The sequence below is a fragment of the Aphis gossypii genome, chromosome 1 (genome assembly GCF_020184175.1).
Source record: "Aphis gossypii isolate Hap1 chromosome 1, ASM2018417v2, whole genome shotgun sequence".
Classification (NCBI taxonomy): Eukaryota; Metazoa; Arthropoda; class Insecta; order Hemiptera; family Aphididae; genus Aphis; species Aphis gossypii.
In genome coordinates this window covers 18,976,365-19,000,428 of record NC_065530.1, presented here as the reverse complement: position 1 = coordinate 19,000,428, position 24,064 = coordinate 18,976,365, and the positions used below count along the sequence as shown (strand labels likewise).

General features: G+C 27.2%; 4 protein-coding genes across 8 annotated transcripts in view; 2 read left to right on the top strand and 2 right to left on the bottom strand.

Annotated features, from left to right (window-relative positions):
- LOC114124288 (PXMP2/4 family protein 3) overlaps nucleotides 1–24,064 on the bottom strand; it is a 225,254-nt gene that overhangs the window by 124,108 nt on the left and 77,082 nt on the right. The window lies entirely within an intron of this gene.
- On the top strand, nucleotides 4,712–15,210 carry LOC114124285 (NAD(P) transhydrogenase, mitochondrial-like). 3 transcript variants are annotated; one of them, XM_027987487.2, is made up of 18 exons: nucleotides 4,712–5,061; nucleotides 5,155–5,367; nucleotides 5,476–5,630; nucleotides 7,765–7,905; nucleotides 10,420–10,542; nucleotides 10,618–10,805; nucleotides 10,901–11,056; nucleotides 11,131–11,650; nucleotides 11,742–11,860; nucleotides 11,926–12,014; nucleotides 12,102–12,300; nucleotides 12,371–12,537; nucleotides 12,593–12,951; nucleotides 13,263–13,414; nucleotides 13,522–13,681; nucleotides 14,335–14,439; nucleotides 14,542–14,753; nucleotides 14,835–15,210. In XM_027987487.2, exons 2-18 carry the CDS (start codon nucleotides 5,210–5,212, stop codon nucleotides 14,976–14,978), a joined length of 3,147 nt encoding a protein of 1,048 aa, XP_027843288.2. In that variant the 5' UTR covers nucleotides 4,712–5,061; nucleotides 5,155–5,209; the 3' UTR covers nucleotides 14,979–15,210. The 3 variants fall into 3 exon arrangements, with proteins under 3 accessions (XP_027843288.2, XP_050066808.1, XP_050066809.1); XM_050210851.1 differs by having other exon boundaries at nucleotides 4,712–5,367; XM_050210852.1 differs by lacking the exons at nucleotides 4,712–5,061; nucleotides 5,155–5,367; nucleotides 5,476–5,630 and adding an exon at nucleotides 7,521–7,657.
- On the top strand, nucleotides 17,570–19,400 carry LOC114124296 (suppressor of SWI4 1 homolog). 3 transcript variants are annotated; one of them, XM_050210872.1, is made up of 7 exons: nucleotides 17,570–17,786; nucleotides 18,045–18,209; nucleotides 18,299–18,622; nucleotides 18,705–18,889; nucleotides 18,974–19,011; nucleotides 19,060–19,118; nucleotides 19,198–19,400. In XM_050210872.1, the coding sequence occupies exons 1-7, from the start codon at nucleotides 17,751–17,753 to the stop codon at nucleotides 19,306–19,308; spliced, it is 918 nt and encodes a 305-aa protein (XP_050066829.1). In that variant the 5' UTR covers nucleotides 17,570–17,750; the 3' UTR covers nucleotides 19,309–19,400. The 3 variants fall into 3 exon arrangements, with proteins under 3 accessions (XP_050066829.1, XP_050066828.1, XP_050066830.1); XM_050210871.1 differs by having other exon boundaries at nucleotides 17,590–17,786; nucleotides 18,974–19,118; XM_050210873.1 differs by having other exon boundaries at nucleotides 17,735–17,862; nucleotides 18,974–19,118.
- Nucleotides 21,587–23,719, bottom strand: LOC114124300 (cleavage stimulation factor subunit 2 tau variant). Its single transcript, XM_027987509.2, has 9 exons — nucleotides 23,524–23,719; nucleotides 23,360–23,438; nucleotides 23,121–23,290; nucleotides 22,909–23,057; nucleotides 22,739–22,846; nucleotides 22,430–22,592; nucleotides 22,218–22,353; nucleotides 21,964–22,159; nucleotides 21,587–21,886 (listed from the first exon to the last, which is right to left on the bottom strand). The coding sequence occupies exons 1-9, from the start codon at nucleotides 23,567–23,569 to the stop codon at nucleotides 21,767–21,769; spliced, it is 1,167 nt and encodes a 388-aa protein (XP_027843310.2). The 5' UTR covers nucleotides 23,570–23,719; the 3' UTR covers nucleotides 21,587–21,766.

The window sequence follows — 24,064 nt, the reverse complement described above, 5'->3', positions numbered from 1 at the left end:
TTTGATCCGAAACTATATCTCTAAGACTCCAAATCACTATTCACATAAAAATTCTGAAAATATTTTTGATGGCAATTAATTCTCTATGTACATTTTTGCTAAAGGCGAATTATGTGTATACCCCGCTTGATGTTTCAATCACTCAATATAATATAATTATTCTAAGAAAGTATATTTATTAGTGTTTTGATTATGCATATTATTGTAGTAAAGACTTCGAGATACGATGTGTAATAAGTTCATTTTTCGAACATCACATGCCTTATTATATTATCCTCTGTCTACTAATCAATGAGACTTAAAAATTGCTTGAGAAATATCAATTGCATATTTTGAAATTATTGTTGATTCTAAAAAAGAAAAAATTCTTTGCATTAACTATAAAGTGTTCTGATTTTAAATGAAAAGTTGAACGTGTTTCTACTTTTGTACCCTACAGATGGTAACAATTTCTGTATTCTGTCCAAAACTCATAACATCGGACTATTACAACTAGTAATGTGTGGGCATTAATTTTATCACTTCGATCGAGTACATAACGTATAGTAGGTGACTAATATACTAAATAATTATTTTTATTTTTTAAATCAATGTATTATATTGTAATTATACATACGATTATTAATAAGTAACAGAAAAAATATTATACAATTAATAAACATTTACCAGTTTAGTTAGTTTGTAAAAATCAGAAATTTTAAACTAAAAAAATTATTTGTACTTTTACCATAACAAATGGGTGATTCACGAATCATGCGTTCACCTTCATTTTTTATCTAACAACGAATTAGTTTTTATAGGTATTGGAAATACTCAAGGAGTGTGGTGATAAAAACTTCTAGTTGTCAAATGAGAACACCCCCTTTTTTACTATTAATTATTTTGTGAATAATTAAAAAAAAATTATAATGTCCCTAACTAAAAATTATTACGAGTAGTTTTTCATTTATTAAAATATTTATTAGTGCTTAAAAATAGTTTAAAGATATTTAATGCTTAAATATGTGTAAAATAAATGTAATATCGGATGTAGTATTTATTATACTTCTTAGATAATTTTTTGAAATTAATTACCTCTTAAATACAAAAAAATATCAAAACTTGAAAATAGGGTCTATATTTAAAAATTCTTTAAATCTCAAATTTTGGATAACTACATTAACTATTGAATAAGAAAAGGGAATGAGTAATACATAATACATACTCCAAAAAGATACCACTTACTAAAACATGTAATATACAATTGAACTAGATAAAGTTAAACTTTTTAAGTATCCTCCTTTGTTTTTAACTTTATCAAATGCAATTATGAGATTGGGTCTATTTTTATATTATTTTTTATATGCGTTTTATTAATTGATATTTTATAGGTAAGATTTTATGATTAAATTATTAACTATAACCAGGGCTACATTTATAAATTACTTATAACCACGAATTAAGATATCTTATACAATAGTGACTTCGGAAAAAAAATCTTTCAAATTACAAATGCACTGTCACCCCTCTGTCCTGTCGAAAGGTTAAAAAATTGTTTATTTTATTTTGAAAATAATTCAACCTCCTTTGATGCCCCGGCCCCCAAGGCCTCCATTCCTCTAAATTCGGCCTTGGTTATAATAGAAATTGACCCGGGTTGCAATATAAATTTATCTAATCAATGTAGGACGGTTAAGTAGATATTAACAATATAGCGAATTATAGCCTATAGGTATAATATAATATATATTAGGGTGGTCCTTATGTATAGAAGTAGAAATTTTATGTATAATATTACAGAAAGTATTTTTTTGAGCTCTGTAATATGTTTACGATCGTAAAAGTTAGGCGTCCATTGAATACACCTTTATAAATGATAAATAGGTGCCTATACAATAGAATTCGTGATAACCAGAAACTTAATTTGTTACATGTTTCATAGGTAAATGGTATACCTGACAAAGTAACATTTTGTAAGCTTACACGTGTACTATATCAAATTGCACATCATATAGCTATGTAGTCAACCTATTTTTCTGTACACTCTGTGCAGCGTAATTTTAAATTTTTCACCTAATTAAAATATTTTATCACACAAAATTATCGACATTATTTACCAGTAGTGTATAGGCCATAGGGATTAAGGTACCTACCTAATTACTTAATCATTGCTGTAAATACATTAACAAAATATTAGATTTTTAAAACATTGTCTATATTATCTGTTAAAGTTATAGAAATAAGTGGTTTTTTTATTATTAATAATTTTTAAATGCATATTTTCATTTTTTGGTGTATAATTGAACTTTTTAGTGCACATATTAATGAATATCTGATTAGGTGTTTAACTGGATTTTAAGTTGAAATCTATGCTTTAATTGTAAATTTTGATATGAAGTATAGATTACTAATGCAGTAATGCTGTTGTCTGATGGTAATGTAAAAAATATCTAAGCACTTAAATAATATTATTTAGTAGCTATCGTTTGTTCTATTAAATTTTAGTGGACTTGCATTTAAATGCAGTGCGGTATAGTACTAAACTAGTTACGTATATTAATGCGTATTAAATGTTAATATTATACAAGTGACAACTCAGACAAGTGTCTATTAACTATTGCTATTTGCTTTAGTATATTGATTCTACAAAATGATTACATAAGACATAACAAATAACAATATGTGGCTTAAGATATTATTCTATATTGAAAACTAATATTATTTACACACTAATCCACAATTCAAATTAAAAACTAAAAAGATTAATATAATTTATCAACCTTCCAACAAAAGAATTAATGTAATAATGTTAATTCAGCTCATATACTTATAATAAAACTTTAATGTTTGTTTATGCGTAAAAAATATTAATTCTGAAAGCGCAAAATATATTAATGATACCTATATTATATTATATGTAATATTATTCCATCGAAAAATTTTACATTATTTTATAGTATACAAAATAATTCTTTTAACATAAACGCTATATAGTATTTTTTCAATTACACAAACTTAATAATTTTTGAAAAATAATTTCATGAAATAATTACCACGGTAATAATGACAACCATATTATGTGTTCATTTTTTTATTACTCACGGATTATATAACTATTATTAAATCAAAATCTATCATTTCCAATTCAATTTAAGAATTTGTATAAAGTATAAAAAAATAATACTGATGAGTGATGGAGGAGTTTTTTGAATTATTATATAAACAATATACATTGTACAATATTCAATAAACTGACCAATAACCGTACATTTTTATAACAAACCAACATGTGATGAATTCAGAATTAGTAGTGATTAAATTTGACAAGACTATATAAGTTATAGTAAGACTTTGACAGGATATAAGAAGGGTGATATTGTTCATTCTCACACATAATACTTCATGCAAGTGGAAATTCAAACATTTCTTTCGTATTGGTAAGATTAAATTCACAGTAAGATTTGCATTTGCCGTGACAATAAATAAGTCATAGAGGACAAAAATTTGGAAAAATTGACTATTTATTATATAAAAACATGGCGTTCAATAATTTTATTATTATACGTTGCGTATTCATGACGTAAGATGAGGAAACGGATTTAGTAGAAATTAAAAAAAAAAAATCAATTTAAAGTACCTATTTTATTTGATGAGACATATTATAATGATAATGTGTGTACTATATTTTATTTAATAATTTAAATAATTAATTTTTTTTTTTTTTAATAATTTATAATGTTTCTATTATTTTTCATTCTTATTTTTTGTATTAGAATCATTAACTTTCAGCTTACAAAAAAATATTGATGGATGGGGGGCAGTGATATGAGTAGGAAGTTCCCGATGAAACATGACATTTTATATTTTACACCAATACTATCGTCTATCCACAAACTTTCAACTCGTTTATGGCAAATGGTAATCCTCAGTATGGTGCAGTCAAGATTTTGCAAATAGGATTTAAATCTAAAATTTAAGTATAGTTTTTATAATACTTGTTAATCTTGTATTATTATATTTTTAGTGTACACAGTATTAGGTTTAGTAAAAGTGTAAGACAGAAGTTAAATAAATAAAATTATATACATTGCAATGTATATAAGGGCTATTATAGGTACATTAATTTATTTGATCATATCTCATACATATATTATTTATATAATACATTTTAAAAGATAATTTTAATATCATAAACCATAATATAAAGTAGAAACGCAACAAAATACTTTTCTAAAATCTCGTATATGCATAACCTATCGGGCATTGGTAAATGGATAGTATCTTTAAAACTTGGTTAATAGGAGTAAATTAACATCACGTACCTACCCTACTACCTCCGAAAATCTTGGTGTATCATATTATAAGTTATAACTCTCCGATGTCCCGATGCCAACATTTTGTTTCGGGAGCTTATTCGTCAAACGCTTTAATATAGACCTATGTCAATGAAATGGTCGAAATGGCCAAAATCGAAAATTTTGAAGAAAAAAAATTAAACGTTTTTCAAAATGTATAGTAAGCAACAAGCCCGGTTGGTTGGCTGTGAACTATTGTTATGATTTTAACGAGTTTATTCACTTGTAGATACGATATAATGAGTGAATTTATAATATTATTATTGTTATTGCATCACGAATAGGAGGAGCTCGTACTCTGCACGGCGCTCTTGACGGAATGTATACAATATGTATTCGGCATAGCATAATATTAAGTTATTTTGTCGCCGTGTATAAAAATGCAGTATGCACTCACGTGGGTGCGTGTCTCGTCCGACTGTGTATCACGCAGGTTCACGACTTATTTTCGTATATAATAATATCCGTGTTATAAAACACCGATGCTTCGTGTATATATAATAATAATATAATTATATTCATTTATCGTAGTCGTTTTCGTTTTCGTTATTTGGACATCAAAAAATAATAATAGATATTATTTCGTATAATATAATATAATATGTGCGCGCGCACCGCGTCCACGCGCGCAACACTCGTACGGTTTCGTCGGGAGTAACGAATCTACGGCAATAGTCTACGGAAGAGGAAAAACTTACTCGTCGGCCGCCGACTCTAGCGTACTCGTGTATGTACCTATGCTATGACTACTAATAAACTACATTACTACAGCATTGGGTTTATATTTTAATATTATTTGTTTGTCGCATCTCAACTGTAGACGCCTTTATTGATATATATTGGACAATCGTTGGACTATCCGTCATTTTCGCGGCATGTTTCGGTTAGTAGCTGGAGCGGCGTCGCGTCGACGTTCCCGCATTGCCGTTGCCGCTGCCGGACGCGAGTCCGGTTCCACGACCGCAGAGTCGAGAGTTCCCTACGGTCAACTTGGAGTGGGCGTGCCGAAGGAGACTTGGTCCGGGGAGAAGAGGTAAACTAAATATACATATACAACACGTGCATAGTCACCCAACTCGTCACATGAGGACTCCTCAACGGTTCAACGACCGTTTTCGTCATGTTTTTGATTGATTTCTAGGGTGGCCCTGGTGCCGAGTTCCGTAGAACTCTTGACGAAACTTGGCTGGAACGTAAAAGTCGAACGGGATGCGGGTGCCGAGGCCAAGTTCAGAGATCAAGATTATGAAATCGCTGGAGCTGAGATCGTTTCGAGAGAAAATGCGTTCGATTCGGGTAAGCTGTAAATAGTTTTAAATCACATCTTTGAGATACGTGTTTATTTTTTAATTTTTATCATAATTTCATATTTTGCGGATATTATATTGTCTAAATTACTTTTACTATACTACTTATGTGTTAGATTACAAGATATTATATATCAGAACAGGTACATTTAGATTTTAGACTCTAATTTTTAGAGGTTGGATGGAGGAATATTTATTACCTATTACTTATACTAGCTATAAAGACTTGAACTTGATAATGAACGTCGAAGAATCCCCATATCACTGTACAGGGGCGTACTCAGATTTTTCCAATGAGGGGGATGAGGGAGTGAACTGTATTTTGTTTTGTTGATTGTCATAAACATAAAATGTATAAATGCATAAAAAAAAGTTCATCGGGGGGGATATGACACCCTCATCCCCCCGTGAGCACGCCCCTGTCACTGTACTTACTAAATTTAAATACTTATAATTTAATAAGTATTATAAAATTATTGGAGTCTACAGTTTAATGTAGGTATACTTATGTTCTTTAATATAGAAATGTACTTACTATAGGTATTAACATTTAGCAATTTACCATTATTTATACAATACACATACTTCTATTGAATTTGATCATTTATATATATTATTATACTTATGCTATACATTTTGTAAATACAAAATTCATTTTTAATTATAAATAATTTGTTTTATGATTTGACATTCATACGTTGACCTTAATAAAAAATGTGTTTGATATTATCTTATAATATACCTACATAAATTATTATAATATTATTTTATTTATATGTAAAAGGCAAAAGGTAATTTATTATTCAAATCATTATTATAGGTAGTTAAAAGTCGGAGTTAATAGTTTTTTAGTATAAATTATAATTGTTATAAGTTAATAACTATTATTAATATAAATTTATTATTATTTTGATCTTTGGTTTTTATTGAAAATTCTAATATATTTTTTTGTCAACATTTTTTAAGCCGTATATAACCAAAAATATTAAGCTCTTTATTGGGATTAGAATTTGGTCATATAATTTATGTTTTATATTTAAAAACGGCGTATTGTAAACCCATTAAAGCACATCATTTAAGAATCATTTCTATTATTTTGTTATTCAAAATCTATACAAACTTATATTACCTATAATGAATCGGCAAGTGTTTAATTTATCAGTGATTTTGTTTAATTATCAGTGATTTTATTTTATTTAGTTCGATTTACTTTATCCTTTAGCTATACTCGTAATAACTAAAAGTATAAAACTTTTTTTAAAATGTTTTTTTAAAGAAGTTTGGGTTCAAGGGTTTTCTTTTATATTATGTAAGCGATCACCTAGCGAGTACGATATCTATTTACTGTGTTATGATAACTTTATTTCTTTAGTATTGGAATTAATTAAAATTATTAATCAGCACTTGATAATATGTTGTAGACGTTGTAGTACATATATATATAATGTTATTATGTATTATTATTATTTACATCGTGGAAATTTAGGTACCTACGCAATATAATTTAATGACGTATATCCCTTTTATCTGTTGTGTATTATTTGCGTTTATTTATTGTGTATTTATCATCAATTATAATCTTATTATTATGGAAACTTCGTCATTGTTTTGTATCACAAAAACAATTGATGTTAGGATTAAAGTTGTAGGTAATAAAATGGGTTTTCAATAAAAACTAAAGAGTTTATCTAAATTCACATAGTAAATTGTTTTTAAAATAAAAATTTAATTTATGTATTATATTATAAAACAATTTATTTTTATTCTACAGACATTTTTAACGTCGGATTTTTACTACTAACTATAACACTTATTAATACATATATAAATATTGTATGTCGTATACTCATATGTGTAATTATATGGAGTACAAATACCGCTCCACGAGTATACGACTATCTAGTATTGGAATAATTTAATTTATCAGCAACTACATTGTAATACTGTATAATAGTATATTATGAATTTTATGAGATTGTACTGCAGCTGTACATAATTATATAAATAGAGTGATAGGTAATTCAATAATTCTATAGATTCTAACAGTTTTATAAAAATATCGTAGTAATATTTAAATTGATTTTTAAGATCATACATTTTAAACAATTTGTTAAAATTTTCAGATGTTATACTTAAAGTCAGATATCCTATTACGAACGAAGTGCCTCTGTTTAAAAACGGTTCCACGTTGATATCATATTTGTATCCAGCAAAAAATCATGATTTAATTAAATCATTGGCAACAAAAAAAATGAATGTTTTTGGTAAGTTATATTGTTCTTATATCAAATAGTAATGATAGTCACTTGCATAATTTAAATACATTTTTTTATTTTATATGAGGGGTGTAAACTATACTAAATGTCAATATAATACTACAATCACATATATAATTTACTAAATCTGTATAATAACGTATAAAGTATCTAAGTAATATCCGAGTTTAATATTATATTATAAATATATAACATGTAGGTACATGTTATATACATGTATACCTACCTATAAAAAATTGCAAAATTATTAAATAGTCCAAACTACTTATGTTGATACATTAAAGGATTAGACATTCATCAAGCATGCTCACCCAATTTTTTTTTATATAATAAAGAACTTGTTCAAATTCTGATTTTGAAAATTATATGTATAAAGACCATATTTTTAAATACTTCGATTTTGTTGTAATATTTAGTAAGTGTCTCACGAGTTATGGAGCATATCCTACATTTTTTCTGATTGAAAAATCAACCTATTTTATTGTAAATATTGAAGCAATCTTCTCATTTTTCTTAAAATAAAATTTCTATCTAAAATCTAAAATCTAAATCAAAATTCAAATCAGTAGTTTAATTTCAGTTATTTAAATATATTATTTACTATAAGGATTGATATAATATTTTTAATCTATTTCTATTTATTTTTATATTCAGACCATTTTTAAAAAAATAATCAAATGTATTTATATCAATTTAATTACTATTTATAATATTCAACAAGACAGCCCCATATCTTTTAAATTTATTATCTCGGATATATTATTATTATTATTATTATTATTATTATTACACAAAGTTATTAAAAACTACTACATTAATAGAATAATTTTAAGAACTCCACAAATCGAATTATTCTTGAGAGATTGCCTTAGAAAACTTCTATAATTCGAATAAAACACCACTTGTATTTCGATCGATAAATCGAAATTCCAACTCTATAATATGATTCAAATTTTGTTTAATTTGTTATTTAAAATTTATTCAGTTTAATGATGTTTAAAACTTAAACATTTTCATTGACCAATTTGAATCTCAAAAAACTTGTGCAAGCACCATTTTAAAATATGAATTTTGTAAAATGTTTTCTTATTGCATATTAAATTTGTGGTATGAACTATTAATGTACCCTGTAAATTGCAAACCTCGATCTATCATTGTTCAGGTTCTACGTTTATCAGTCAGTGAGTCGCTTGACGTTGCTCATGAGACTTTTATTATGCGAGCAGTATATATTATTAGGTAGCCAGGTAGGCAATCCACCATACATCGTGTACATAAGTTTATAATTTTTAACCCTTAAGTTTTAAAGTTATATCAATTTTTTTTTTACTATGATGATTAGATACAATAATGTGCATCTTGTGATATTTTATATAGTTGGTATATATAACAACCTGACTTATGATGTATTGACACATTTACCACTTTAATTATTACAACTAATTATTATTAAAAATCAATAGTAACCATTTATAAGCAAAAAGTTCCGTCGTAAATCTCAAAATCCCTTAAGCACCTTCCTGGGGTGGAAGTAGGAGGGTGAAAATACTTTACGTCTTATTCTCATACCCACCAAATAAATAAAAAAAAAAAAATTCATAAAAATCGGGCGAACCGTTTCGGTGAAGTTCGACCACAAACATTAGAGAATTATATTATTATTAATTATAGGTATAGGGATTGATTTATTGGAGAGGTAGAATCTATTATTATTATTACAATTTTTATCTCCCGACTGCTGGATTAGAGAGAAAAATAACAAAAATTAAAACTATGTATCGATAGGGAGTTGTACGAACAGTTTTGGATTTGGACTGCATGTTTTTTATTTGTGGATAATTTAACATTTCGATATTCATTGCTAATGAAATGATGCATGGAAAAATGTTAGTGCACAGACCATAGACAAACCATCGGAAATTGTTAAAAATTGTTTTAATGAAATGATTTATGCGTACTAACAATAAATAATAAAATTTTACATTTAATGTAAAGTAAATTGAATAATAAATAATAAATATTTAATAATATTTTCAACTCTCATTAATTTGAATTATTTTTTACTCAATAATTCAAACTCGATAAATCAAAATCTCTATAAATCGAATTTTGAGCTCGGTTCCATGAAATTTAAACTACTCAGTCTATTGTGAATAGTTCGAATTTAGATTTTGATAATATATAGGTAGGTATCAATATTTTCAAAATAAAATATCTGTTTAACAATTTACTAAAAACAGCGATTCTTTTAAAAAAAAATTAATACTTAAATATAAAATAAAACATTTTCCTACTTATACATTTAAAATATTATATTTTTCTGATAATAACTCCTATAAATTTAAAAATAAGCATTTTCGATAATATTGAATTAATTATTTACAAAATACTAAAGACATTTCCCTGTTTAATTTTTAAAGACGGTTTCCTTCTTATATTTTACGTATCTGATGATTGTTATAAAATGTGCTATTTATTTTATAATGTGAATTCACTTTTTAGCAATGGATTGTATGCCTAGAATATCCAGAGCTCAAGTTTTTGATGTACTAAGTTCTATGTCAAACGTGGCTGGTTACAGAGCTGTCATCGAAGCTGCAAATCACTACCCAAGATTTTTAGCCGGTTCAAAATTATTATATGTTAATATTCCATAAATATTTGAGCATATTGTTTTATAAAAATACAATTATATTTTAGGACAAATAACTGCGGCTGGGAAATTACCGCCAGCTAAAGTATTTGTGATTGGTGGAGGTGTAGCTGGTCTAGCCGCTATTGCACAAGCTAAAAATATGGGAGCCATTGTTAGAGCATTTGATACACGGTCTGCTGTCAAGGAACAAGTTGAATCCTTAGGAGCACAATTTTTGACAGTTTCTATTCAGGTATGTAGTGTATGCAATCTTTGAAAAATAACTAAAAAGTGTGATTGGTAATTTACTTCCGTTTTCAAATCAAGTAATTTTTTTTTTTTTTTTAGGAAGAAGGTTCAACTTCGGGGGGTTACAGCAAAGAGATGTCCAAAGAATTTATTGAAGAAGAAATGGAATTATTTTCTAGACAACTAAAAGATGTAGATATTGTTATTTCAACTGCATTAATTCCAGGAAAACCGGCACCCAAGTTGATTTTAAAAGTATTTACTTTATCCTTAATATATTGACATATTAAAATTGTTGTGAAATATTCTTAAATGTAGATGACTTTTAGGAGCACATTAAAAACATGAAACCTGGAAGTGTTGTAGTTGACTTAGCTGCCGAAGCAGGCGGGAATATTGAAACAACTCGTGTTGGCGAAATTTACACTTATAATGATGTTGTGCATATTGGGATAACTGACTTGCCATCTAAACTACCATCACAGAGTTCTTCTTTGTATTCGAATAATATATCAAAATTTTTACTAACCATAGGCAGTGATAAACACTTTTGGATAAATTTAGAAGATGAAGTTATAAGGGGAAGCATTGTTTTAAAATCAGGAGTATTATTATGGCCACCACCACCACCTCCACAACTTGAAATACTAAAAGAGAGTAAAGTGGTTTCAAAACAAGTTGAAATTATCCCTGTTGATCATCTCCAAAAACATTTGAAAGATTCGTTGGCAGTTAGCACCGGTCTTGGAAGCTTATTAGCATTTGGAGCTATATCTCCTAATCATAATTTCTCTATCATGGCATCTACATTTTCATTAGCTAGTATTGCTGGTTATTATACAGTTTGGGGTAAGTGTCAAATGTTATTATTTACCTTGTTAAATGTTTTTTTTATAATCATGAAGTATTAAAAAAAAAATGTATCATAAATATTATTCAGATGTAACTCCTGCATTGCATTCACCATTAATGTCTGTAACTAATGCCATATCGGGAATAACAGCGGTTGGGGGTTTATTATTAATGGGTGGAACATATTATCCTACAGACGCGGTGCAGGTAATAACTATCCTACATAGTATTAGTATTTAAAACTGATTAAAAATAACTATAATCATTTTCAGGGATTAGCTGCAACAGCCGCACTTTTATCGTTCGTTAATGTATTTGGTGGATTTGTAGTGACTCAACGTATGTTACAAATGTTCAAAAGGTATACTAATTTTTATGCTGGTAAAGTTTTATGCTTTCTCATTTTTTAATTATACTTAATAACAAAAAAATTTATCATTATATTTAGGCCAAGTGACCCACCAGAATACAATGCATTATATTTTATACCGGCTTCGGTATTCTTTTGTGGTTATACATGGGGCATAATGAATAGCTTACCAGAAATACATAATTTTGCAGCATTAGGATCATCTTTATGTTGTATTGGTGCAATTGCTTCTTTGAGTTCACAAAAAACAGCTCGCTTTGGAAATAATTTAGGAATAGTCAGTATTTTAAAATATATTGTTTTAACAATAATACATCTTGTGAACTTTTCATTCATATTAATTACAGATTGGAGTCAGTGGTGGGATTGCCTCAACACTTGGCTATATTGCACCATCCACAGAAGTTTTGGCTCAAATGATAGTGTGTACTGGCCTTGGAGGTGCAATTGGTTCAATTGTAGCAAAGCGAATACAAATTACTGATTTGCCTCAACTTGTGGCGGGATTCCATAGGTATACTACTATGACAAAATAAATTTTCATGATTTAATATAATTTTTATTTTTAGTCTTGTTGGTTTAGCTGCAGTGTTTACTTGTTTAGCAACATTCATGCATGATTTCCCATTATTTGCAACTGACCCAACTGCAACTGTTATAAAGACATCATTATTCTTAGGCTCGTCAATTGGTGGAATTACATTTAGTGGATCGTTAATTGCTTATGGAAAACTACAAGGAATTTTGGCTTCAAAACCATTATTGCTTCCAGGAAGACACACAATAAATATGGGCCTTTTTGCCGGAAACTTGGCTTCTATGGCATATTTTTTCTATGACCCATCAATGTTTGGAGGCTTGGCATCATTGTCATCTGCTACTGCTTTTTCGGCAGCTTTAGGATTGTCACTAACCTCATCTATCGGAGGTAACTATTTTATTTGTACATTAATTTTTTTTTTTATAATATTATCAAGAAACCTTATACATTTTATCTCATCAAATTAAAAGAGAAGTACAAAAAAAATTTAAGAAGTTCTGAACTTTGTGGTATAATAAAATAAAATAAAATACTTATTACATTTAATACAGAGTATTAAATTTATTAGGTGAAATTTGGAGTATAATAAATTAATAACAATAGGTATAAAAATAAATTGAATAACATTAATAAGTTAAATTTATATTTATTGTATAATTATATGAATAATTGGATTAACTGAATAATATATGTTTTAGGTGCTGATATGCCGGTCGTGATTACAGTATTAAATAGTTATTCAGGATGGGCATTATGTGCTGAAGGGTTTATGTTAAATAATAACTTGATGACAATTGTAGGGGCTCTGATTGGATCCTCTGGTGCTATATTGTCTTACATCATGTGTAAGGTTAGGAATAAGTTATTTTACATAGTAGTTTTGGAGCTTAAATTATACAATTATTGTATACTTAAAGACTGATTAAAATAAAAATATATTTAATTATTTATTTTAAGGCAATGAATCGTTCTTTGACTAGTGTTATACTTGGTGGTTTTGGTAATAAACCCGTTAAGTCCAGTAAACAAGCAGAAATAGCTGGAACACACACAGAAACAAGTGTTGACCAGGTAGCTGATCTCATGATAAATTCAAAAAATATTATAATCACACCAGGTGAGATAAAAAAAAAAAAAATGTTTGATTGATATTTCTTACTTAACTTGTATTATTATTTAATATTTTGATGTTTTTCAACATAGCTCCTAATTTTATTGAAGTATTCTATCTTTTATAATAACAGAATGTAACAGAATGTACCAATGGTATGGTGAACGGTGTTTTATGACTTAAAACATGGCTAGATACTTGGTAGAAAGTTTTTGGGGGGTGGTATGGTTGGATATATAATTTTTAATCAATATCATAAAATTAAAATATATACAGTTAAATAATAATTATATATGTATATTATATTTAAGGGATAAAGAGTGGGTAGGTACTGAAATATATGTTTTTTTATCATAATCTATAAAGGTTCACCATGTCACTGGAATGTACTATATTTTTGTATATTCAATCACTTATACCATATAATAGATTATAAATAAAAATAAGAAAGTTTTAGTTTTATGAATTTAAAAATTTGCATTTTTTTTTTATAAAATATAAAATCTAACCATAATCGTTTTTAAAATATTATTAGCCTATTAGTATTACTAATTTTTTTAAATTTAAAACAATGACACCCATACTAGTTAATTATCAACTTTTAATTAATTCATTCAAACTTTTTTTTATAAAATAATTATAATTAAATATTTTCATAGGTTATGGTTTATGTGTTGCTAAGGCACAATATCCACTGGCTGAAATGGTTTCGATTTTAAAGAAAAGTGGAAAAACTGTTCGTTTTGGCATTCACCCTGTTGCAGGTAATTTGTTTGTTTTTTTGCTTTATCAGATGATAGTTTTTATTCAGTACTCACCATAAAAATTGTATACCTATTATTGAATAATAATAATATTTATCTCAGGTCGCATGCCAGGTCAGTTAAATGTTTTGTTGGCAGAAGCTGGAATCCCTTATGAAGATATGTTAGAAATGGATGAAATCAATGATGATTTTAATAAAACTGATTTAGTGTTAGTGGTTGGTGCTAATGATATAGTTAATTCAGGTGCTGAAGATGATCCAAATTCTGTTATTGCTGGAATGCCAGTGTTAAAAGTTTGGAATGCAAATCAGGTGAAATTAAAAGATAATGAAAAATTGATTGGTATTTAGTAGGTACTAACGAATTTAATAATACATTTTATTCTAATTTAGGTTATTGTTATGAAGCGATCCTTGGGTTTTGGATACGCAGCTGTTGAAAATCCAATATTTTACAAGCCAAATACCAATATGTTACTAGGAGATGCTAAGATAACATGTGAACAGTTATTGGCTAAAATTAAAGCAAATCAATAAATTAATTAATGAGTTTTTCGTGATTGTCTATGCTTATAATGTTTTTATACTGAAATTTTTGTATTATTTGTTTTAAAATTATTTAAATCTGTTGATTACTATAATTTTATTTTTATTTCATACCTAGTTATTTTAATTATTTTTGAGAGATTAAATTAGGAATGTAAATAATATATTTTTTTTATTGTATTAATTTTTTTTTAATTAAATTGCTAATTTTTATATTTTTTTACATTTACCTACATTAATTCTATTTTATGTTTTTAAAATTAACTTCTTCTTCTAAGAACTACCATTTTACCTTTTATTACTAACTTGCTACTCCAAAAAACAAAAATTATGAATTTGAGTAGTAGTTAAATGAGTAATGCTCTGTTGTATAGTAGGTCACTATTATTGATGTACTAAATTTAATCCCAACAAGAGGTATCATTGTATATGGAAAACTATTCTGAATGGAGACGATTTGTCTGCCTAAGTCCTAGGATATAATTTCCAGTATTAGTGAAAAAGTGGCTTATGTTTTAATGGCCTGAATACACCATAATTTAAGTTCTTCTATAATTAGTGTAAGCTAAACTTATGGAAAATCTTTTATTAAATTTACAACTCTTAGCTACTTTTACAAAATACCTAATTTGTAAATATTCATGATTTTAACTATTTTTTGTCAACATTTGAACTTCATATGACAATAAAAAAAAATTGTGCCTATGTATTCTTATAATTTTTTAATATTTTGAAAATTAAATCGTGTAAAGAAAATGCCAATCTAAATAAGTGGTGAAATTTTCAAGTATCTATGACTTATACTTTTTGTATTATAACAAATATTTAAATTCGTTTGAAGATGAATCGATATCGTTACGCAATTTCACAAAAATTTTAAATTTAAACGCACTTCAAATTTTTCCTATAATGATGTTTCGGGTTTCTCTATAGCTATTTGAAGGAAAACTTATGAAAAATTTACTATTGAATTTTTTTAGGATTGGCTTAGATATAAACTACATTTTTATGATTTTTCAACTACAAAATAACTTGAAATTTTTTACGATTTTGACTTATTTCGTAAAAATTTGAACTATAAACGCTTATAAAAAATTGTAATTAACGATTTTTTATTTATTTTTTTTTTAATTACAAAAAGAACAACTCATAAGTAATCTTGTATTAAATTTTCTAGTTTTTTTGGGCAGCCAAAATTTTTTTATCCACGTTTCGAAAATCGAAAATGTCAGCTGCCTATATAACTCGAAAAAATCCAGTAAAATTTAGCAGTGCAAAGAAAACACTTATATAAATATTTGGTGAAAATTTCAAGTATTACAGTGATTAGTTTTTAAGTTACAACCATATAAAAAAAACCGATTTGTTTAAAAACTGTTGGAAAATGTTTACTTTTGACCTTTATAATGCACCAAGGTCCAAGGATATTCACTTTGCCATCGGAAACCAACCCCAAAGTTTGAAATTAAAGCATTATTTTGACAAGTTATATGTTGTACACAGACACAAAAAAAGAATTTCATTGTAAAATCATTACATACTTACATTCATCATTTCGTTCAGAATCTTAAACAATGAAAATTTTAAATTTCTTTAAATAGCTCAATAAGTCAAAATATTAAAAATTATAGGTAAGGTACCTATCATGTATAAGAAATAGGTAGGTATTATAAAAGATTGATGTAAATTTCAAAAATCTATTGTTATAACAAATTCAATATAGGTAATAGAATACAGGATTTGAGTAAAACTTCATATTTTTCCTTAAAATTTTTCCTGGATAGATATTTTAAGGCGTTTTTGGAAACTAGGTACTGAGATTTTGAAATTTTGAGATGATTTCAGTCAGTCTAGGAGATTTATGAAAAATGTGGTTTATATTTTAATGATCAGAATAGGTAGGAACTACAAAATCAGTGGCATAACAAAAAAATTTGGGTCCCCCCACACAAAAATTAAAAAAAGTTACAAATGGGCCCTTTATATATTGTTATACCAAATATAGTCCTATAATCAAAGGCCCCAAATTACCGTGAGCCTCCTTGCAACGCAGGGTCTGCGGACTCTCAGTTACGCGGCGTAACTTACGCCACTGCACAAAATGTACAGAAAATTCCCATTCAAACTGGTGTATTTATGTGTTTCAAATTACTACGACTAGCAATTTTTAATTACCTATAACAAAAATCTGAAATTATATTATTACAATTTCTGATTTGATAGTAAATAGTTATTTTACGAGTGAATTTTTGATTTCATAAAAATTTAATTTTTAGAAAAACAATTTTTAATTGACCATCGCTCAACTTCTTTTATAATTATTATAAAAAAAACTTATGGAAAATCTTTTATGAAATTTTCATTTTTTAGCTGCTTTTACAAATTAAAAATTTTTAACAATAAAATAATTTTGACAAAGGATTACTTTAAAGTTTATATTGAAAATGTCCATGACTTTTTCTTGCGTGGCAAATACAACAAAAATCAAAATACATTTTATCATAATTTTACAGAATATTTATTTAAAAATTAAGTCCCCACACATGCGCTATGACTTACATAATAAATATATGGTCGGACCTCTTATCAATACCCGGATGGATTATCTTAGTCGTCGATGTTTCTGCATCAAAACACGTGTTTACTGTTTTGATTCAACTGTGTCGTGATAAAATACGCGAATTTAATATTGAACACAACAGTCTTCTAATTTTAATTAGAATATTTTTTGTATAAAACAATTTAACAAAACAATTTAACATTATGGGTTCCAAACGTAAATCTACCGTAAAGAAAAATGTAAGTAATTCATTATTTTCAGTTATGTATGATTTGTTTAGCGTCTGAAAAATAATTGGATGTTAGGATAAATTAGGTATCAACTTACTGTAATATAGTTTCAAATGTGTGTTATTTTTTTAATTTAATGACAATTAAATAGTTACTTTATGTATTAAAAAGTTATTATAATGTTTAAATGTTAAGTTTTATATTTAATGTTTCACACATTTAATTAATGATCCATTTATTTATTTATCATTTATTTGACAAAAACAGAAACGGTTGAAGAAATTGAAGAAAACTGTATATGAAGAACCTGAAGAATTGAAAAGAGCTCCACATTCATTTGTTATCCACCGAGGACAAATAGGTAAAAGTCTATTGCAGTTGGTCAAAGATTTTCGAAAAGTTATGGAACCATTCACTGCTGCTTCATTACAAGTAATTTTGAAATTTAGTTATTAATTTTAAGTAAAAATATTTTATACTCTTGAATATAATTCACTGTTTAACTTTTTTCTTTTTAATAGGTTTACAAAAAAAACACAATTAAGGATTTTGTTGCTTTGGCAGGCCCAATGCATGTTTCACATTTGTGCGTATTCACAAGCTCAGATACCGGGGTTAATTTTCGTGTTGCTAGATTACCTCAAGGTCCAACAATGACATTTAAACTACAAAATTATGCTTTAAGCAAAGATGTTGTGTCGTCTTTGCGCAAACAAATGGTAAATCCAAAATTGTTCAGTCATGCCCCCTTAATTGTTATGAATAATTTTACTGGTGAAGGACTGCATATCAACCTAATGGCCACTATGTTCCAAAATATGTTCCCAACTATTAATGTCACAAAAGTAAGAACAATACTAATCATATTATAGCATTAAATTTTAAAACTAAATGTTAAATATTAATTTTATTGACTTATTAAACTAGGTAAATTTGAATGATATTAAAAGATGTGTTTTAATGAACTACAACACTGAAACAAAATTGATTGAATTTAGACATTATGCTATTAAAACCGTTCCAGTTGGCTTATCTAAAGGAGTAAAAAAAATTGTTCAGAGTAAAGTACCAGATTTATCAAATTTTGACGACATTGATGAATTCTTGTTAAAGTAAATATTCAATACATTATGTCTTGATATGTGTCTGAATTCTATTAATTTATTTTCTAAAATAACAAACTTTATATTTTGTAGACCAGAACTACTGTCTGATAGTGAGTTTGAAGAATCTACAAGTTCTAATGTTGTTGTTCCACAAAAATTGGTGAGTCGGGGCAACATAGTAGGAACTCAGTCTTCCATACGATTGAGTGAGCTTGGACCAAGACTAACATTACAGGTAAAATCATAAAGGAACAAGGTTTTTTCTTTTTGAATCATGGTTGGTCAAAATTAACAATATTTTTAAACTGTTTTAGTTGATCAAAGTTGAAGAAGGACTTATGACTGGCGATGTGATGTTCCATGAATTTATTAAAAAACCAGATGAAAAACCAGATGATAAAAAAGAAGCAAAAGAGGAAGTCTAAAAATTCATAACTTAAATATATATATGTGTATCAAAAATAAAATAATTTATGTATTATGTTTTTTGTTTATAATACAATTATTAGTTTTTAAATATTGTTTTGAGATGTTTATTTAGTTAATATCATGATAGAAATAATTAGGTATGATCATGTAGCACTGGTACATTTATAATGTTGATGTTAGGTGCGTCTCAAATCCATTGAGTTTCCTGGTTTTAATAACATGCAGTTAACATTATTTTCTATAGAAGACTTTCCCTGATTATGTACTATAAAACTATAGTTTTTATGTGATCATTCCTAGTTATTTTGATCATGGTGAATATAAATTTAAACTAAGAATTCCAGATTTTTAATTTTTAAATAAATTACATTTTAAATCATACTTAAAATGTACATAGGTACCAACAATGAGATGAGAGGTAAGAACATAATCTCTCAAAATTAGTCCTTAACTAGAGAGTTATTTTATATATTTTTACTTTTTTGTACCTAAATTGATATGTCTAAATGTTAAAAAATTAAATATCAAGTGACATTTTTTTATACAAGTTCTAGATAAAACTTAATTTTGATCTCTAGATATCCTTTTAACCTCAGATTTATATAGCATACTTAAATTAAAAATTATGTTTAATACTTTAAATAAATACAGAAAAAATAAATCGCCAACTTTTAGTAACTTTCCTTTTGCCATTTAGATTTAGTAATTAATAAAAACTAAATTATTAAAATATTGGATGATATCTGAAATATTTAACACTATTTTTAAATTAATATGGTTTTTTCATCAGTCAATTGAATTAAAATTTGATAATTCTTAATACATTTTGCAGATAATACAATATATGTAATGAAGATGTTAAGAACATTTAATTTTATGTTTAATTCTAATAAAAGCTGTAAGGCAGTGGTTCCCAACCTTTTTCATTCTACACCTCTCTTGTAAATTTACTAAAATCTCACCCCCCCCCCCTTAAGCTAGTTTAGGCAAATATTTTATTGTAAGGCGTACAAATAAATCATACAATATATAACATCTTACTTTTATTATTATTTTCATAATTTTAAAAATGTATTATAAATCAACTTATGAAGAAATAATATAAAGTATAGAAAAAATTATTAATATAAAATACACAAAACTATGGTATTAAAAGTGTGACTTGACTGACGTGTAAACTGTAAATTCGAAGTCACATCTAGAAATAACATTTCAACACCTGCTCTATTTGGATTCTAGAATTCGTTATCAGAGGCAAACAAATAACTGTAGGTCGTGTGAATCAAATTTTGTATCTTTTGTATTAAAAAGTCTATCAACTCAATCGTTATAATATATAATTGTTAATGATGCATAATAATCTGAAGATTAATATAGTTATATAAATTGTATACATTGTAAAATAACATAATTATTTTTGTAATTCCATCATCATTATATTCCCCCTGAGAAGATTCTAAATCCCCCCCCCCGGTTGGGAACTGCAGTTGTGAGAGGATCCCTAACTTAAATTTAATATATTATTGACCTGTACAGAATTATTATACCTCAAACAATACATGAAGATCAGATATAAAAAATGAAATTAATAGTTTGATAATATACAGTGCTACTAGTCCTGAAATGTAATTACTAAATACCAGTGGCGAATAATGATACTTGAGTATGGGCATGCTAATTTACTATAATGAGTATAACGTATTATAATTCTATTTAATTTATAATAAATACATGTATACATTATACAAATTTGTATTTATTTATAAATAAATAAAAATTAACTAAATTAATATACATTTTATACATTTGTATATGTAAATTATATTAATCATTAACGAAGTGCAACATTATGAGCATAACTAGGGTAGTTAATACTGTGGCTGATAGTGAAGCGAATCTTAGAATAACTGATATTTCATAGTGATATCAAGCATTGTACAGCTTGCGCCACAGATATCGCATGCAATGAATTTTTGTCATACATTATGATGTTAGAAATATATAATGTATTATTGATAAAATAATTTTGTATTTTTACTAATTATGTTTATATTTTTTAGTACGTGGCGCATGCTGAGCATGCCAGGAGAATTCACCACTGATAAATACCCATAGTAATAAAATGATAATCATCATCTTGGTAAGAAAAAATAAAATGTTATGTTTCTTTATTGATTTCAATATAAGCACAGCTTTAGGATTTTAGATAGTATCTAAAATTTGATACTATCTAAAGTCGTTTATAAATAATAAGTAATAACTAATAACTGTTGATTTAGCAGTGTATAAACATTAAAACATATATTATAATAAATATATAAATGGTGACAATTAATATAACTCAATAATAGAGTATATTGTCGTTCAATTAAAATATTAATAGTTTTCAAGATTAAACCTATTCGTAAATAAATTAATTCTATTTAAAGTTTTTACAATATTGTTTAATTAAAATTATCTCTGAGCGGACTTGGCTATTTGCTCTTTCAAAACAAGTATGCTTTGTCGTTGTTCTGCAGGTAATTTTGATATTTGTTCCTCAGTTAATTGTAACACTTGCATGATTAAAGCAGCCTAAAATATAACATAAATTGATTTAAATATTTTATTCTACGTAACATTTTGATTATGGCGATTAGAATAATAATTACTTTTTCAGTATCTGTAGAAGATCCAGGTTTGGGTAGTTGTTGTGCAATCTGAGGTCGAGGAGGTTGCTGAACAGTCTGAGAAGGTATTTGAGGTGGTGTTGCAACAACGTTACTACTGTTTGCCCTGGGATCCCTAATTGTATAAGTTCGAATATCTGAATCTATTGATACTGGTGCTCGAGGGTCTCTTGACACCCTACAAACATTATATAACAATTAGTAAATGATAATTTTATTATTTTAATAAAATTTACGGTAATGATGGTGGAATAGAAGATTCAACTGGTATTGATGACAATGGTTGAGGAATTGGCATTTGAATTGGTGGTTGTCTTAAATCTTGATCCATGACACGGCCACGATTTACTTGTCTTAAATCCATGTCTTCGACTAAATAATTAAAAAAAAAAAAAACAAAATAATTTATTTATTAAGTGTTTTAAGCAGTACTTATTAAATTTCACACCATGGGGTTGAGCCATTTGAGGAGGAATTGAAGGCTTGGGTTGCGCCCACATATTATTATCATTATTGGACATATGAGGCATTGGATTGATGGTTGTTGTTGCAGTAGCAGAATTATTGGGTATTGGAGTGGGTGGAACTTGATTTGAAGATTGCAACATACTCTGTCAAATAATATAATTTGAATACAATAAACTTAAATACTTCATTTTTATAGGCAAAAATTCAGGAAAGAGTCGCTTAAAAAACTAATATTTTAACTAAATTTCATGTAGCAATATGGAAAACAATATTTTATTTTTATAATTACAGCAGCGATTTGAGGATCCACTATTTTCATTATAATTTGAGCTTGCAATAATGCATATCCAAGTTGAGGGTTCTGTAGTAACATGTTTCTAGCTTCAGTTGGATTATTCTACAGATTATGTACATGGTTATTATTTTTATTTTGAAGTAGAGTAATTCTGTTAGTATTACCTGAATGCATGATTTCATTTGTTTCATGAGCTCATACATTTGTTCTGGTGGTAAAGATGCAACTGCAGTACTTATCGCTTCTGGAGCTTTTTCAGCACTTACCGCTTCACCATAATGATTTTCAGAAGAAGGCATTCCCATCATTAAAGCTGAAATACACAGTAAATTATACATTTTGATATTTAAAATTTAGTAATTTATTAAATATTTACACTGCATTTCAAGTCTAGACTTTTCTGTACAAGCGTTGTCAACACGTAGAGTACGTCCACCAATTTCATATCCATTAAGATTTCTCATAGCACTAAGCGCTGTTTCTTGATCTTTGTATTCGCAAAATCCATAACCTTTGGGTTTACCGGTTTCTCGATCGTATACTAGTCTACAATGGTTAGGTAAATAAAGTTTATCATAATAAATAATCATAGAAAGATTTTTTAATGTATTATACTTGAATGATATAACAGGTCCTACTTCACTGAAAATATCTTTTAACTTTTCTTCAGTGGCTTCATACGGAATGTTTCCCACTAAAACGAAAACAAAATCAGGTGCTCAAGTGAAATATATTGCATATCATAGTTATAAAACTATATGAATACCAAAAATACATACCAAAAACACTTCTCATAGATTTATCTAAAATGTTTTGGTCAGTCATATTAGTTGATAACCGAATGATTTACTGTTGAGAATTTTGGAAGTTGAATTATTATTTTATCCGATGTACCTACTGGTAGAATTTAAAATTCAAATTCAAAGTATTACGCTAAAACTTGAAAACTGAAAAGTGGAAAACGTGTTGTTATCAGTTCACGTATTCCTAAGTGTAGATAATAATTTAAACAATTTGTTTACTACTGAGCTTTTACAGTGTGACTGTTGTGCATTTTATAGAAATCTAAATACACATTTTTCAAACATTAATATTTCTAAAGTTGAGTATATTTAATTTTTGAAACATAATTTGTTCGATTTTAGTTGTACAATTTAGCTGTATTACTGTAATTTATAGCTCGTGAACACCAACCGCATGAGAAATCAAAATATTCACAGCCTGAAGGGATTTCCATTTTACAAGCTTAGGGAACACTGATTAACAACGTGATATTTAGACCGACACGAATATTGAACAGTTTTAAAATGTTTGAACCTT

Coding starts and splice junctions, on each gene's coding strand:
- LOC114124300 (XM_027987509.2), bottom strand. CDS start 23,569: ATGACTGACCAAAACATTTTAGATAAATCTATGAGAAGTGTTTTTG. Junction 22,847..22,908: donor AAATGAAATCATGCATTCAG/GTAATACTAACA, acceptor CATAATCTGTAG/AATAATCCAACTGAAGCTAG. Junction 22,593..22,738: donor TGGATCCTCAAATCGCTGCT/GTAATTATAAAA, acceptor ATTATTTGACAG/AGTATGTTGCAATCTTCAAA.
- LOC114124296 (XM_050210871.1), top strand. CDS start 17,751: ATGGGTTCCAAACGTAAATCTACCGTAAAGAAAAAT. Junction 18,623..18,704: donor CAACTATTAATGTCACAAAA/GTAAGAACAATA, acceptor TTATTAAACTAG/GTAAATTTGAATGATATTAA. Junction 18,890..18,973: donor ATTGATGAATTCTTGTTAAA/GTAAATATTCAA, acceptor TATATTTTGTAG/ACCAGAACTACTGTCTGATA.
- LOC114124285 (XM_027987487.2), top strand. CDS start 5,210: ATGTTTCGGTTAGTAGCTGGAGCGGCGTCGCGTCGACGTTCCCGCATT. Junction 10,543..10,617: donor CTACCCAAGATTTTTAGCCG/GTTCAAAATTAT, acceptor ATTATATTTTAG/GACAAATAACTGCGGCTGGG. Junction 10,806..10,900: donor TTTTGACAGTTTCTATTCAG/GTATGTAGTGTA, acceptor TTTTTTTTTTAG/GAAGAAGGTTCAACTTCGGG.